This window comes from Psittacula echo, assembly GCF_963264785.1.
Source record: "Psittacula echo genome assembly, chromosome: 1".
Lineage (NCBI taxonomy): Eukaryota > Metazoa > Chordata > Aves > Psittaciformes > Psittacidae > Psittacula > Psittacula echo.
The window spans coordinates 127,053,891-127,071,228 of NC_137735.1; the positions used below are offsets into that span (position 1 = coordinate 127,053,891).

Below are 17,338 nucleotides of genomic sequence, written 5' to 3' on the forward strand. Positions count from 1 at the left end.
CAGCATAAGAAGGACACGGAGCTGTTGGAGCAAGTCCAGAGGAGGGCCACAAGGATGATAAGGGGGCTGAAGCACCTCCCATACGAAGACAGAAAATTGGGTCTGTTCAGCCTGGTGACCTCATAGCAGCCTTCCAATATCTGACATTCAATACAAGGATATCACAGAGAGACTCTTCATCAGGGACTGTAGTGATAGAACAAGGGGTAATGGGGTTTAAACTCAAACAGAGGAAGTTTAGGTTAGGTTAGATATAACTAAGAAGTTCTTTACTGTGAGGGTGGTGAGGCACTGGAACAGGTCGCCCAAAGAAGTGGTGAATGCTTCATCCCTGGCAACGTTCAAGGACAGCTTAGACGGAGCCCTGGGTGACAGGCCTAGTGTGAGATGTCCCTGCCCATGGGAGGGGGGTTGGAACTAGATAATCTTAAGGTCCTCTCCATCCCTAACCATTCTATGATTCTATAAAAAATACAGGAAAGCAGCACTGCAAAGAATTCCAGCTTCTCCTAATTGTCTGTTAACTGTACTGGCATACAAGCATAGAGAAACATACATGTGTTTAAACACTACAGTAAACAAAATGTCAGGTATTTACTCCTTCTTCATAAAATCATCTCAGTTTCACACTTTGGAATGACATATCAGGGAGGTTCCCATCATTCTGCATCACAAAGAACAGAAGACATACACTGTTTCAGACTAACACTTTAATCAGAAGTTTTGGTTTTAAATGTAAATTACAATCACTAATACACCTGCAAGTGCTTACCACATTTGTTCAACTAAGTATGATATGTATGCATATACAGCATAAGTCAGTTTAAAACAATCAAAGTACTTCTTAGTGCCATCTGCAAAAGGAGAAAGATCTTGGACCCACTTTGTGGAAATAAATATCAAGTGACAAAAAGAAAGATTCAGCAATTTTAGTTATGTATATTCAATGAAGTTCATGCATGCGCAAGAGTAAAAAGGTTTAGAGCTCCTCCTTGTAATAGCCAAGTTTTGCTAGTGACATCTCTCTTCTCAGCTGCATAACTTCCCAGAACATCTGATCCACTAAAAAAAGACAGAAATATTATTAAATATACTGAATTCATGCTTCATCTCAACTGACACATACAGGCTGCCCCACTGTACATTAATTTAGGGGAACTTCATAAGTAGCAAACATATAGTAAAAGCAGAATCAATACATGAGGGCTCTTTGTGCTTCATTCTGACAAAACTGGTTGAAGTGTTCACTTTAAAAATATTAAATGGTAGTCCTACAAGGAATTCCCCAAAATTTAGATTATTTCTTTTCAAATTGGGGAACAAAAAATACATCAGTACTTTTTGTCAGCTGCAATTCATTGCAGTTTCTTATTTTAATTGCCCTGTCCCCAGCTCATTTTCTGCAAAGCTAAAAGACTTCAGGAAGAAAAAAGTAGAACTCCTTGGAGAATAATTGTTTCATCACAAAATCTGTAATTTTATTATAATCTTTCCATTTGTAATCTTTCCTCCTCCCTCTTTTTTCTACCAGTAATCTGTCAGCAACAATAAATTTTGGAACAAACAGACCTTTTTTTTTTTTAATTTCATCTGTATTTTGCTAAACTTGATGAGCCTGGTGCATACCGTAAGCTTCTAGACACCTCAGCAACACAAATCAATACTGTTGAGTATAGAATTATTCAAGACAAAAATAATTCCACACAGTCAAGACCATGACGTAGAATGACTAAAGATTATTAACATGAGCAACACGTATACAAGGTCTTCGCTATCATATTTCAAAATATGGATAGAAATACAAGCAATGCATTATGCTGACAACTACTCCGAGTACCTACATTCTTGTAAAGGTATTGCTGAAATACTTATACCAAGCTACAACTGCCAATTCTGTTTTTAATGGTAAAGGTGACAACTGAGCTGAAACGCCAAACTCAAGGTTTTTCCCAGAAGTTCTTATGAAGAATAAATAATTATGATAATGCTGAAAATATTTCGTTACTTAATGGGAAAACATTAGTTTTCTTTATCTCAATAGCAAAGTAAATTTTTAGTTGAAACTGTAAACGTCCTTTTGGTCCAAGTAAAAGCCTTTTAACTATAAACTGAATTAAAGCTTAAATAACATTTTCAAGATCTTCTGCAATGCTAGTAATGATGAAAAAGTTACCACCATCTGAAGGTTTTATTAGACATTACTTAGTGTATGAGACAGGTGAATTTCTGGTGGATTCCATGACGATTATTCTCTTTGACAAGGAAAGTTAGCAGCATTATTTTGTGCAAGGAACAGTCTATCACACCTCAGCAGTGCTTCACATTAGAAATGGAAACAAAAGATTTGGGTGTAGTTAAAATACTGAGCTCATCAGAAGAGATGACTATAGATGAGGTAAATCAAAGGGGAGCTAATTCTAGCAAAATTCTGGATGAAGCAAATCACCACAGACTCAACGGCTAAAGAATGAAAAGCACAGACATGCATAATTATTACAGTGTTGTTTTACTCTGCTTTCAAAAACACAACTAAAAAAAAAAAATTAAAAAATAAAAAAAAATTAAATGTTAAATAAATTTTTTTCAGTAACTATTGACACAGGGGTAAGGGCACTTTTCCCCCTATCTGTGTTTAGCAATCCAGGAGCCTTAAGAGGTATGGTCTGTTTCAAAAAAAAACCAACCTGGACTGAAGGCTTTTGGGCAATATTCTTTCACACGGACAGGAAATACAATTACATCAGTTATGTACAGTGGGGAGATTTAGATTAGGCATTAGGAAGAAACTTTTTACAGGGAGAGTGGTGAGGTACTGGAATAGGTTGCCATGAGAAGCTGTTGCTGCACCATCCCTGGCAGTGTTCCAGGCCAGGTTGGATGAGGCTTTAAGCAATCTGGTCTAGTGGAAAGTGCCCCTGCCCATGTCAGGGACCTGGAACTAGATGATCTTTAAAGGTCCCTTCCAAACCAAACCATCCCGTGATTCTATGATATGGACATCTGAAACTGAATAGCACAGCTAAGCAAATTTCTGAATTACTGTGCAGGCAGAGTTTAAATAGGCAGTTGTTGGATATGCTACTGACAGGAACAAAGCAACCTGGTAACAATGGTAGGGGTAAAAGAAACACAGCCTGATGCAATGGCAGCAAAAAAAACCAAAACAACACATTTCCCTTTTGGGGTGGAGGATAATCAAGCTTTACATTTATAACCACAGCCCTAATCAAGAGAGTTTGCCATGCCACAGCAATGACCAAGACCTCATTTCTCAGCTGCACTGAGACAACGGCTACTGTATGGTTTTCTGTTCATTTTTTACAATTTAGCCCAAAATATTGTCATCCTTGCCAGCCCTCCCTGATAGCCTGACATGAACAGCTGTCTGTGTTCAATGCATGAAAAAAAGAGGATGCACCAAAACACCAAGTAGGAAGAAAAAATGGCACAGACCAAACCAAGATGAAGGGGTTTTCTCCATTTAATATATGTCCACATTCTGTGAGAGAAACTTGATTTCTGAATGCTGTGTGGAAAAACTGTAACTGCTCTCATTATTGAATTTTTTGTAGTATTTTCTACTGAATGACTTTAGATGGACTAAAAGTCACTACTTTTGATTTTGTTGTTGTTAAAAAAGTAACTTTATTGGAGTTTATTACCAAATTCTCAAAATTACAGCAGACTACCAACAAATAGCTTTCCTGCAATGTAAGGTCACTACTTGTGCACAGATAGCGAGTTTTAAGCACATGCAGTATGTACATTTCTATTTATATATGCCAAATACAATTTCCTACTTACCATCTTGCTGCTTCAACAGCCCTTGCTGGATGTATCGAATATATGTGAAGAAGTTACACACAGAAGTGATCTGAACCCATATAAAATAATGATGGTTAATATCATTTTCTATAATAGTATGGAAAAAATAACTAAATGACTGCTACTCAAAATGAAATCGCAGTAAATCTACTTACCCTGTAACGACAGAAAGGGGAAATGTAGTAATAACTGCTTGAATCTCCTAATTTGATTCGATGCTTGCATGACTTACTTTGTCCACTGAGAGCACATTTTCTACAAAATACAAAGTTTGCATGATTTAATAAACCAATCTGACATTAATGTCTAAACACCTGCATGTGTTTAAGGAGTTAATGTAATTGTTTCATATTGGAGCAGGTACTCACGTCTCTGCCTTCATTTTACAAGCTGCAATTATTACATTATATTGTCAATTATTTTAGCTCCACAAGCAGTGATTTTGTTTCAACAAAGGTGCACCATGATGCATTTCTGATTTTGAGAACTTTCTTCATCTCTGGTCATATACTTTACTAATTCAGGTTGACTTGGAATAGTGGGATTTCTTTCATTAACTCTTCATATGTGAAACAAACATTGTTTAAATTATCAGTTGATGCCAACATTTACACAGTCTTTAAAAAAAATCTGCTTGGTGTTGCAGTTCATCATAAAATATCAGCCCTACAGAGTAGCAGCCAATTCTCTGAAGCCTTCAGCCCCCCTCAGATGTGTTCTAAGGCCATCCCTGCTTTTATGCCCAAATTGAACTCATATTTTATATGCAGAATATAAAATCATTTGGGACAAAGGAAAACAGGCTGTCTGGCAATAATTCTTTTCACTGCCATTACAAAAAGTGATGGTAAAATAAACAAGTTTACTTCTGCTGGTGTATTGCAAGTATGTCATATTCAGGAACAAGGAAAGGTGAGCCATCACCATGAATTCTTCTCAAAAAAAACCCAACCAAACAAAAAAACCCAGGAAAAAGCAAAGAAAATTTCCTCTAACATTTTTAGAAAAGAAGGTTTGAATCTCTTGAAGAAACTGCTATTAATACAATCTTAATAAATACAAATAAACCAGGAATTTTATTTACTTGGAATATCTATCTTGTAGCATCTCAGATGAACAGGGTTGTCATGGCATCCACTGTTCCATTGATTTTAAAAGCTGCTGGCTCTTCTCCCTTCCATTTCTACCTCACGAAATTAGGGAGCCTAAGAACAAGCAGCCTTTCAAAAGTGAAACAAAAATTACTAAGCTTCTGTGGTTCTAAACAGTGGCTCAGAAGCCCTTTTAAATAGCCTGCAGCTGGTCCACAGAACCACGTGAGACAGGAGAAAATTGAAGTGTCTATATGACTTTCCATAGCAATTTATGAGGACTGACAGCAGTCCATTGATCCAAGAAATCCTATAGTAGCTGAAGCAAGCTGATCACAGTTTCAGTCAAGCTTTTGTGAGAAGACAGCAGACTTTCAATGCAAGGAAAATAAAGCCCTTTTTTCCTTCTGGCTACAGAATTACCTTCTATATGTTATCTTCCATCACACCGGGTTAAATGCTGGCATGACAGTTACTACTAATGACTCTGTTTTGCGCTGTACGGCACACATGCAGCTTAGAGCTTTGTTCCCCATGGGGACAATTATTTGAATCCTGTGGGTAAACCCAGCTGTCTTTTGATAAGGCAGCACTTACTACACACCATCACAGGCACCATTCAGTAACTTCTGTATATAAAGAACCTTTCTTCATTATTATCACAGCTCTCCATCCTCGGCTATTTTGCCATTGGGTTATTACCTGCTATTTTATGCATCTGTTCCCCCATCTCCCAGGCTTTATTGTACAGTAAAATAAATTCCTTTAAAAATATAACTCTAGTTTTTGTTATTATTTGAAGTTTGTCTATATTATGTTACCTATTTAAGTAAGCGTTTTCAATAAAAATAGTGCTTTGCAGTGTATAAAAATAAAGAATGCGAAACTGCCTCTCTGATTCAGAGAAAACTGGAATGCCTGTTTCCCATTCAGTGCCAGTAACCATCTATAAGGCAAAGCACATTTGCTGTCCAATTATACTTACATATTGCATATTCCTTACCTATTACTTATCTATAAGCAACACCACAAAAGTTTTTGTTGCTACATAACAATGGGAAAAAGCAGAAATGAGTACACCTGGCTTTCAATAAACCTAAAGTAACTAAGCTACAATTTGTGTATTGTCATCTCAAAATGTTAATCTATACCTAGCCAACTATTTAAGTATTACATAAGTTCTAATTAAAAATTTATCTTACACTGGAGAAAGCAGATTTAAAATCTCATGAGACTTCTGAATGATGCAATTGAGTCTCCTGGTTTTGAGTAAGTATTTCATCATATCAAGATGTAGAGAAGCTGCGTGAACCTGATTTAAAATCAATTTGCCAATTGCTCATTAATGACACATGACTTGTTTCAGTAGCTTCTGGCTGCCCAGATTCTTTACTACATTCACGGAACACAGCTCACAGTGATATATCTTGGACTTGAAATCACCGCCCCTTGTGTAGCCCCGTTGTTGTTGGTGGGATCTTACGACGAGGAGCTGTTACAGCTCAAAGAGCATGTTTTCAGGTGTCAGGAGTAAGCTGAATATATGAATGCCTGAATTTTGTAGGCTAGAAGGGATCAAAGATTAAGTCATAACACACAATTTTGATTTTATACATACTCATTAATGAAAAAATAAAAAATTCTGAAATGTGATTAAATGTATTTTATCTTCCACTCAGAGCCAGAGGAAAAAGAAACAAGAATTAAAAGCCAATAGCAATGAGGAAAGAAAAAAGTCATATCTTAAGAGACAGATGAACACATTTTGATGTAAGTTTTCCATCAGAAAACTGAGCTCTGTCAAAACACATATTACAGAAAGAACTGTCAACTCATCCAAAAGATCTCAATCAGAAAAATCAAGGCTTTTTCAAGATTTGGAAGGCTCCAGATTAACACTGACCTTGCTTGCTTAACCCTGACACATCCCTTCCTTCTCCTCCACACCACCAAAGCCCCAGTGCCTTGGGCATGTCCCTCTCACCTCACTTTAATGGCTGTATCAGCACCTGACAACAAATCTTGCTTCACATTCCTCAGGAACATTCCAAAACTTCTAAAATTACCTTCCTGTCATTCAAGCATACTTCCTGCTTTAGGTTCAAACTCAGGTTCACTCTCACCTTCATTATATTTCCTCTACTCAAATTCAGAGGATTTACTTTCTTTATCGCCTCTCAAATCCTACAGCTACCTTTGTCCATGTGCTACGTAGGTCCTAAATTTCTTATGCCACAAACACTGCAGATGTCCAGTACGCAGCCTGTGCTACTTTGATACCTATTTCTTTCATAACTCTTTCCAGGTGATAACCCCTGGTTCAAATACATCTGTTTTAAGTATCAAGATAGTTTTGTGGACAATGCTTAAAGTTAAGTAAACAGCTCTCCCAAAAAGGGAATTTGTCTTAAAGGTTTGTTCTACATTAGTCTTTTTTAAAGTTTAATTTATTAGTTGCTTACTTTCCCCATAAAATTTTATAACAGTAATAATGAAGTCTTAGATATTTAGGAAATAAAGTTACACATTGGTCTGAGGTGATCAGTAGGTAGCAGCTTTCTCAAATGAGTCAAGATTCATGCTCTGTTAGCTTAACATACTTTGGTCCCCCACATTCAACTGCAGAAGCTTTCACAAATCGAACAGGTTGCAAGCCAACAGGTTCAATGCTCAGAGTGTTGTTTTCAACAGCTTCCAGAACAGCTGAAGCCAACTGCAAGAGAAATTTAGAAAGCAGTTAAAAACAGCTCTGTGTTATTCATTGCCTCAAAGCAGTGACATATTTCTTCTTCTGTAAAGCAAGGAACACTGAAAAAACTCAACTCGTCAAACACAAATTCAATTACAAATGAGATTCTGCTTTCATCATAAACAAGAGGTCCCATTTCCAGATCTCTGAAATTCTGCCCTCCAAATAACCCTGCCCTCCCTGAGGCAAGATAACTGCCTTTACATCTGGAAATGTAGTCAAGCATGTTTAAAATGCTAACTTTATTTTCAGTTATTCCTCATAAGCCCAAAAAGCACATACATTTGTATATGCAACATTCTTATCAGGACTGGATATGGCATAAACGTTATTTTTAAGAATTGCTCTGATTTCATTGTGTTCTATGGAAACAAAAAATGATGCAACATGCTTCCTTATCTTGCAAAAAAACAAGTAAATACGCTTTTCAGCCACGGACAGCTTTAGAAATATGTTCAAACAAGTAAAACTGAACAATATACAGAAAAGACAACATCATATATATAAAAGCCAGTTGCAACTTTAAAACAGTAGCCTAGTTCAAAAATCATCTTTATCAAAGCATCACTTTGTTCAGGCTTTTTATGTTAATTTTTTATAGATACACAATCACAAGACACTAGAAATACACTCATTTTGCTTGTTTGAACTAAACACTTGCCCAGGACTACTATTTACGTATGGACAAGTAATAGCTATTACCTGATTTAAAAGAAGGTGTAACTTGTGTTATTAGTGAAATAGTTCTGTGCCAAGGTTCCTTCCTACTGAGTAAAGATATTTTTCTATTATACTTGGAATATTTTGAAAACAGAATGTTACATTATAGTAATTCATATGAAATATTCTTTCCCTGCCATCTCCCAAAAACAAAACACTACTCACATACACAAGAGTCTACTGAGAATTAATGTAACACTGCAGCCATTCAGATAACTGCATTTCCAACTATTCAGAAACAATACTTGTGCAGTTTATTGTTTGGTTTAACTACACATTAGTTTATCAATATTCAAATAAAACAAAAGTTGGTTACTATGTGCAGTATCTAGAAATAATAACCGATTTAACTGACCAAAGTGCTGGAAGCTTCATTTTTAACTTGTAAGAAAAATACAAATCCACAGTAATTTTACCATCACTGAAGAAGGAAAAAACAAAATGAAGTTGCTGGGAAAGACAACAGGATGGCCTACTTACATATACTGCAGCAGCAATTTAATTCCCATAGTAACCAAGTAAACTTTTTAGTGAGAGGTTCACAAGATGCTGTATACCAACCATAATGAACCGGTCTACAATTAAGATCATGAATGCTTATGGTCAGCAAGTAACAGCAGATGAAAAGCATGGGAAAAGAACATAACACCACAGGAAAACAACAGATAAGAATTATGAAGAAAATACAGCTTTTTCCATGGAGATGTGGGCTTTAAAACTGGTTATTTTTATTTTAATAAAGATCTAAGAACATGATCCCTTTGCCTTAGAAACTGATATCACAGCTACAGCTTGTAAATGCTGCTTAAGAACAAAAACTAAGAAAAGCAGTTGGAGCTGGAAATGGTTCCAAATTATTACCAGGACGGCTACACAGGAGACTGTGTAGGAATAACACGAGCTAAAAACAACCATACACAAGAAACAAATGCCAAACCCAAACCTCATTTTTTGTTTCATCTGAAACCACATTCCCAAACTGTCCCCTGTTGAATCATATAAAATTCCAAAGTCTAATTCTTGTAACTCAAACCTCCCTTCATGAAAACAAAGCAAAGCCAAGAAAAGACTCTGCTTGCAGCTTGCTCTGATTGATACGAGAGAAAACAGGGTCCACAAAATTCTGGTCTCTACTGCCCCCTATACAAACAAGAAACAGTGACAGGATACTATTTCTACAAAACAGTATCTTTAAATATCAGGAAAAAAAACCCCATCAATTTCTACAAACATCTGATTCTGCTGGAAAGGAGTAACATGTGAAAGAGTAGACCTAAACAGGCGATACCTGCAATAGCTTAAATGAAACAGTGAAGCAAAAAAAGGATCATTACAATACTTCAGACTAAACTTCACCACTTTACTGTGAACTGTCACACTCTAGTGAAACAGAAATGGTTAAACTTCAGATGAAATCATTTTTAATAGTCCATTGGCTTTATGAAACATATTTAAGGGAAAAGCGTCAGTGACCACATTTAGACTGTTTCCATTACCTCACTTTTTGAGAAGGTTAAACATGGAAAAATATCTTCCCGATAAATTTTGTCCAAGAAAGGGCATGTTCTGTCCATAGTAGGCTCATCCTTCCAAGATCTGAATTCATTGTACAAAGATAGGTCAGCCTAGAATACACACAAAAATCCACATGTTAGTACTGCAATTATCACACTACTGTAATATTTGCAAATAGCCACAGGAAAATAATGAGCATTAGAACTAAATGCTTTCCATTGCACTGTAAAGGAATACTGTCATGCCCTAGCTAGGAACACTTTTTTAAATCCACCTTCCTAAGACTGTAAATATAAGCAAATCAAAACATACCATTTTCAAGACACAGAGGTAATCCATCCACTGCTCACCACTAAACCAGGGACAAGCTCATTACCTCTTCCCCATTTACTAAGCTTCCAGGGTAGCTTTGAAAAGCATAACTGATGGCTTAACAGCAAAACAGAAAATTATTCTTGATGCATCTCCACTACAAGTATTTTAGTCCCATCTCCATTTCTGTGAGTTACAGAAAAGCAGAGGAATCTTAAGAAAACAACTGCAATCCTAGAAGTTTCATCCGTTCACCCTACACCTGAATGTAACACATTGCTATCCAAATGCCCTCAGAAAGTAGATATTTAACATACTAAATATACTAACACAGGAAAACAGGAAGTCAATATACAAATCAATTAAAACTATGGTCTTATTCGTCATTTTTCACCTTTATGCCCAAACTCTCTCCTACGCCATGCTACAGCAGGACAGCAAGGATATTCAGCAGGCACGATTTATGAGCCTGCTCCACCACAGCTCCTCTAGTCAATAGAGAAATACTAAAACAACCCATTAAATCATGCTATAAGCAAGCAAGCATGCTCTGTGTTAGAAAGAAATGGGTTTATCTGCATTGAAAACACCTTGGGTTTTTATCTCCATGTTGAGACGGATTTAGCAGTGGTAATGCACCTGTTCAGTCTGGGGATCAGGAGAGCAGCACTAGATCCCTATGAAAATCCATGTTTGCATTAATGGAACAGCCTGTCACATGGGCTGGCCACCCACTAACTGCAGCGCACTGAGGTACTCCCAGTGTACATCATCTGATTTAGGGTTACCTGAGAAGGGAAGGTCCTGTTCATAGGCACCAACACTGCTCCAAGACACGAGCCAAGCAGAGTGGGGATGAATGCTTACAATACATACTCCTAATCCAATGAAAAAGACTAATGCCAGTCCCCAATGGGATATGCAACACCATCCTCAGATTGGTTTTAACATTCTGCTGACACAGACTTCAGCACCTTTCCCCTCCAACTGGTTGTTAAATCCCTTTCTTGTACTATAGCAGACTTATACTCCTAAAACCCAAACCTGAAGCTATAGGAAGCAATGTATGCTGCAGGCCAAAGATAAGTCAGAAAACAGATAACGTAGGTGAGATAATGAAAGCGGGAAAAACACATATAGTAAAAAATAGAATAATTTTTTAACCCTATTAAAAAGATCATTACAGTTCTTTGCGCCAAACTCTTTCAGTCTTTTGTTCTTTTCCCATGCATTACCTCTCCTCTGAGCTCCCAGCTCATCACTCTTTTACATATACATTTGGGGGATTTCATTTGTCATTTTTGTGTGTTTTTTCCTTGGAAAAGAACCTATAAAAATCAAGACTGGCAAATTTGCTTTCCATTAGAGCTACTTGCCTTACACCCAGGTACAATCAGGAACAACCATCTTAATTAAGATAGTCCATAAATGCTCTGGTTGCTAAGCCACCAACCTCATTCTACAAATGAAATTCAATAGGTGTAACTTGCTCCCTAAAGGAACATTTCCCATACCTGAAAGCCCATCTTGGGTCCAGCTTTAAAATGAATACAGCCAAGAGGTATCAGCAGGAAAAATAAGAAGGCATTTTGATTTGTACTAAAGTATTCTAAAAATTAATGTGCATTTCTTATTAACTTGGTTATTTTTTCAATTTCATCCAAACCTGAGGCTTCTGAAGAAGCTGCCTTGCAAAAAAAAAAATCCTCAGTGGATATAGGCTGATGCTCCTCCTTTCCAATCTACACTGGGTGCCACATGTCTCCTCCCTGCCTTTACCTGCGCTTTCACTAGATCAAAGTTTTGATTACCTGCAATTGAATAGACAGCCAATGGAAATAATAATTCTAGTGAAATGTTTAATGCTTTAATTTTACAGTAAAATACAACATCAGAAAAATGCTTCAACTCTTCGAACAACATTGATGCATCTATCAGGATTTACACTGAGTGGATGCTACCTACCTGCCTAAGACCCAGGCAGTTATTCAGCTTGCCTAAATCCTCATAGTATCTGAATTAATTAGACATGTATACTTATCCTAGAGGTTACTCCCACTTGCTAGGAAGTATTTCTCTGGGATGCTGGCACGTTTCTGGCTCCACTGCAGTTTAGGGTGGACAGCCAGCCACTGCCTACATTCCACAAAGAAACCTGAGAGCTGACAGGTATTTACACGCAGCTCCATCCAACATGTTGAAATGCAAAGCTCTGAGTGGTAGATTCTCCATAAGCATCCAAAGCTATATTCCCCCTACCACCAGGCCACTACATACCCCTGAGAAACGGTACTCTTAGTTCCTCTTTTGAAGAAAAACATGCAAAGGGTAACTAACTCAGTGGCAAGAACATTTAGCAAGGAGGAGGCAGAACTAGGGTTTCAGACCCAGCCCCCAGAAATGCAAAAACATTTACCTCAGGCCAACAATACACAAAAGCAGTAAACAAAACCACAAACCACTGGATAATGGTAGCAGTAGAGAAGGCATATCTTCCTCTGCTTAGAACAATGTCCTAATCACCATGAAGTCTTGCTTTTTTCACCCCATGTTGGACTCTTATTAAATACTGCTCAGAAGAGAGAGAGACAGAATCACGCCACAATGTGCAGAAAATCCATGTGTTTCTTACCGATTCCCTAAGCTGTCACTGGAAGAAGGTTACCTGTTTTGAGCATCCTCAATCAGCCTTTAAGTGTCTCCTTATGCAACTAACAAAAAGGAGACTGAACTAAAGAAAAATGTCAGGCAGACTGAACCTTCTGCAGCATGGCCTTCACATTCACCACTTTCTCTCCACAAGAAAATGAAGCAAAACAGATTTCCCCCTCTCTCACTCCTGCCCAACAATTAAAAATTTCACTGAGTCACAACCTCAGTGTGATGTTTGCAAAGTAACTGGATTCCATTCCATCTCTCTCCTTTTCTGAAGGGCAACAAGGATCAATTTTAATAAGGAAAACCTCCTGGATACCACTGAAAGTGGGCAGGTAGGATGTAAAGTTTTGGGTGGGTTTTGTTTTTTTTTTTGAAGCCCAAGTATGAAACAAACTGGAAAACGCCTTTATCTTCTAGATTTGTAGTAAAAAGATGTATAGCATAAATGAAGAGTGGCAAAATGAAGTATAAAAACAGCCATTGTGAATCAAATCAAAGATCCGGTTACCCTGTTACCCTTCTGACAATGGCCTGCAGAGCAACACGACACAGCCTCCCAACTTGTAGCCATCTGTAGTTAAAGAAGCTTCCTAAGCCAAATGCCATACCTATCTTCTACATACCTTGACAAGTTTTAGGTTTGTCACTTTGCATGGCTACATTTTGAACACATTTACATTTTTAGTCATGCTACCTAGTGACAATGAGTTGTAAAGTTTCATTCATTATGTACTAACTGAAAATGATTTTCCTTCTAGCTTCCAGGGTTTTTTATTACAGGAAATCATTCATATTTGTTCACCATTAATCTTCCCCATGTCACCTGTGATTGCACAGAGTTTTCTTCTACCTCAGGCCTCTCTCTCTACACAGAAGGTTGACCATCTATGTCACACTTCCTCATATTTTCATTATGTCTTTTCTGACAAGAAGACATCAAAGCTACTAACATAGACACACACATTTACTATACATTTATACAGGAGTATGCTTTTTCTATCTATTCCTTTCCTAACAACTCCTAAAGCTCTGTGGGTCTTTAACCATTACCAAGTTTTGGGGTTTAAAGAGTGTCCACAAAGACACTACTTTTAATTCCCACACACACACACACCCCCCACACCCCCCTGCACAATATAGCTATTTCTAAGTCCACAACTCCTGTGTGCAGAGTTGAGGGTTTTTTCCCCCAGATGTCTAATTTCTCATTTAGCCTTTGAATTTCATCTGCTATTTTACTAATCACTCAGTACCATAACAGCCTACTCAACTCTTTGGTCACTTTTTGCTAATACCATTCCAAGGACTCGAGCACCAACCTGTCACCTCATTATTTCCCCATTTTCAGTTACAGTAGATTTTAAAAAAAGTCACAGGCCCCTCTGTGACTCCAGTGGTAACTCTCCTGTTTCCTAATAAACCCTTGACTCCATCTTTTCCCAGGCCTCTTTCACCATTATCGATCTATAAAATTCCTCTTTTCTATGAGAGTTTATGAAATGTTTGCGAAAGTTTATGAACTTTCAGTGGTGGGCTTTGTAAAAAGTCACCAGGGCTTATCATTCAGTTATATTGGTGTGTTAGGTTTTCTTGAAAATCCCATCTTTAAATTATTCATTTCAATATCTTAAATCTTATCTCAGCTTCCCTTAATGATATAAAGTTTGGAAAAATCACCACTTATCAGCATGTAAGAAAAATTTTCTTTCATCAATGAAAAAATCTCTAAAATAGTCAGTATTACATGAAGATTTAATATATACTATATTTACTTTGAATAAAACAAAACAATAAAGCCAGCTTATCAGCAAAAAGAGGGCAATCCTTGTACTGTTACCTCCTTGCAGTCTTTTACAATTGGCTGCATCATGGTAAGGTCCTGATGACTGCCACCCATAGCACTGCTTGTACTCTTGTTTCTTGCATGGCCTTTCTTAAAAGGAGTTTTTCCACTAGACTGAAACTCTTTAGTTGGAGATGTTGGTGAAGTAGACAGTACTAGTGTTTTCAGTGCTGCTACTTCAGCCTGGAGAACATCAATCTTGGGTGGGAGATAAAATGAAGTCATTAACAAACAAAAATACTGTAGTAGGCTATGAATATGTTAAATTATTTGACATAATTTCCAGTTATCTTTAGTTCAATTCAAGATTTTTATCTTCCAACAGTACTAAGAGGCAGATGTCTATGCAATTGCTTGCAGTAGTAACACTGGCTTCCTATGCACTTTGCTAGCTACCTGATGCTGAAATACCAGTTATGTCTACAGGTTTTAGCTAAAATGTGTCAAGGCAATACAAAACATCATTATGTTTTAATAATGTACACAGGTTACTCACTATTTACATCTTAATGATTCACACTTTAGATTTATAACCATACGAAAAGACAAAGCAAGCAAGCTAGAAAAAACACTTACTTTTCCTTGTGCTTCTTTTAACTGTTTTTCTGCTGCAGCTTGTTTGACATTAGCTTCTTTAACCATTTTGTGTGCTTCCTATAAAAAATATTTAGCTAGTGTAAATGCTTTACACAAATTTATAAAATCCAGTAAAAAAAAAAAAACAAACACAAAAAAAACCCAAACCCAAACTAAGGACACACACTTCTGCTTCACAGAGACTACTTGTAAACAGTAAGTTGTGCAACAGTCTTGATGATAATTACGTACCAAAAAATACCTACAGATACATCATTTGGATTCATCACTGGCCCACAAAGTTTCTTCTCCTTGATCCTGAGCCCAGATTCAGAAATTCAGCAACTCCACCCATCCCCCTCCAGTAGGAACAATACCTGTCATGAACACCAGGCTCCATTCATGCTTCAGTGGCTGACAAGTTCCTTGACCCTCAAGAGAGAGACTCAACCAGTAGCAACAAAAGCAACATGGGCACAGTAGCACATTCAAAAGAACTTCTCCCTTCTTCTATCCAGAATAACCAGTTTTAAACAACTGTGAATTTCTACATGAAGGAACCGGTCAAACAACTATGACATCTGAATTCTTACCATCAATAAAACAAAGCAACAGCTTAAAAATAGTTTGTGGGTTAATAAACATTTCTTAAGTAGAACAGAAAAAGCACTAAAGCCCAATCCAAGAAACAAGGCTAAGCCAATCATGAAGCAAGCATAAAAGGACTGCAGATTTTTTAAACATCTTTTTACCTCATACCTCTAAAACTTTTGTCTGCATAAAGTATTTATTTAGGCTCTGATCCATCAATTTGCACCTGTGATCAAATTACTGTTCTTACTTGGTACTTAATGAAGGCAACAAAGACAGAAAGATCAGAGCCATCAACTAAATTATTTGGGATAAGATCCTTCTCATATCTGTAAAGCGCCTAGCACGTATCTGGACGCTATATAAATAAAACAAAAAAGTTCATACATCAACATACCAGAAGATCTGGCTCCCACTGGCATACAACACAGCTGTATAATATGGGCTTGTAAAATTCTCTTAAGTAACAACAGACACATGCAGGAATGGGAACATACACATTTATACAATGTGTACAAATACATTTAACATTGAGCATGCAGTTTCTGCTTAGTGATGCACCTTGGAAAGCAAAGCATGTTACAGTGCTATTACAGTGTAATAATGAAATATATATATCCAGCTGTGCAAAACAAGTCACAATCCTCCACTGAGATGCATTAATATAAGCTGTAGCATATCCACTTATATGGTCATTGAAACTAGTGGGATTCAGAGCAGAACGTGAATTCAAGCGCTGTAGGTCTCAGTGCAAAAATCAAGAAGCCTTAACACTATTGTCAGCACCCTTAGTGAAATCAAACTACAAAAGAAAATTCAAGTGACAAGCTCACAACAGTTCTAAATAATTAAAACTCAACACCGTATTTCAAACATAGCTTTAACAACAAATTGATACATTGTTCTAAGTTATGAAGTGTCATTAATATAAAACTTCACTGATATTTTTATGCCTCTACAGTTAAACTACCTGCCCAACATCTTCCTCTCCTCCCAACATACACAAGCATTTATGCTGAAAGGTATCTTTTCAGTCTCCCATTTATTTTCTACACACAGGAATTGCTTCATATTTTAAGTAACTCTGCCCTACCAGGATGATGAAATAAAATGCATTGCCAACCCACAGAGCAGTTTGTAATTTGGTTTTTGAGTGTCAGTACTTTCAAGGTTTTAATAGCATTTTTATACCAATACAACATCATATGTTTAAATACTGCTTCTAAAACATACTTCATGTTTTATCTTTATGCATATGCTGAAAATGGTAAGCTTATAAATCATGTTTGGATTATGAAATTTATTCTGACAGTTATAGGTATATCACAATTTAGCCTCTAGGCATTTCTAAATATTCCTGTGATAACATGAGAACTGATCCTGCTACAAGTGTAGATTTAAGATGGGCTTTTTTGGTGTACTACAAGCTCACAATCTTTGCTGGCATTTCTAAAATGA

The 17,338-nt window shown here is 37.0% G+C and overlaps 1 protein-coding gene across 1 annotated transcript in view; it reads right to left on the minus strand.

Annotated features, from left to right (window-relative positions):
* Positions 1-963: 963 nt before the first annotated feature.
* RAB3IP (RAB3A interacting protein) overlaps positions 964-17,338 on the minus strand; it is a 34,193-nt gene continuing 17,818 nt past the window's right edge. The window contains exons 5-11 of the mRNA XM_080626146.1: positions 15,290-15,367; positions 14,708-14,911; positions 9,882-10,010; positions 7,517-7,629; positions 3,981-4,080; positions 3,805-3,874; positions 964-1,062 (exon numbers count right to left, since the gene is read on the minus strand). Coding sequence (XP_080482272.1) covers positions 980-1,062; positions 3,805-3,874; positions 3,981-4,080; positions 7,517-7,629; positions 9,882-10,010; positions 14,708-14,911; positions 15,290-15,367 — 777 coding nt within the window. The 3' untranslated portion in view covers positions 964-979. The remainder of the gene's footprint in view (positions 1,063-3,804; positions 3,875-3,980; positions 4,081-7,516; positions 7,630-9,881; positions 10,011-14,707; positions 14,912-15,289; positions 15,368-17,338) is intronic.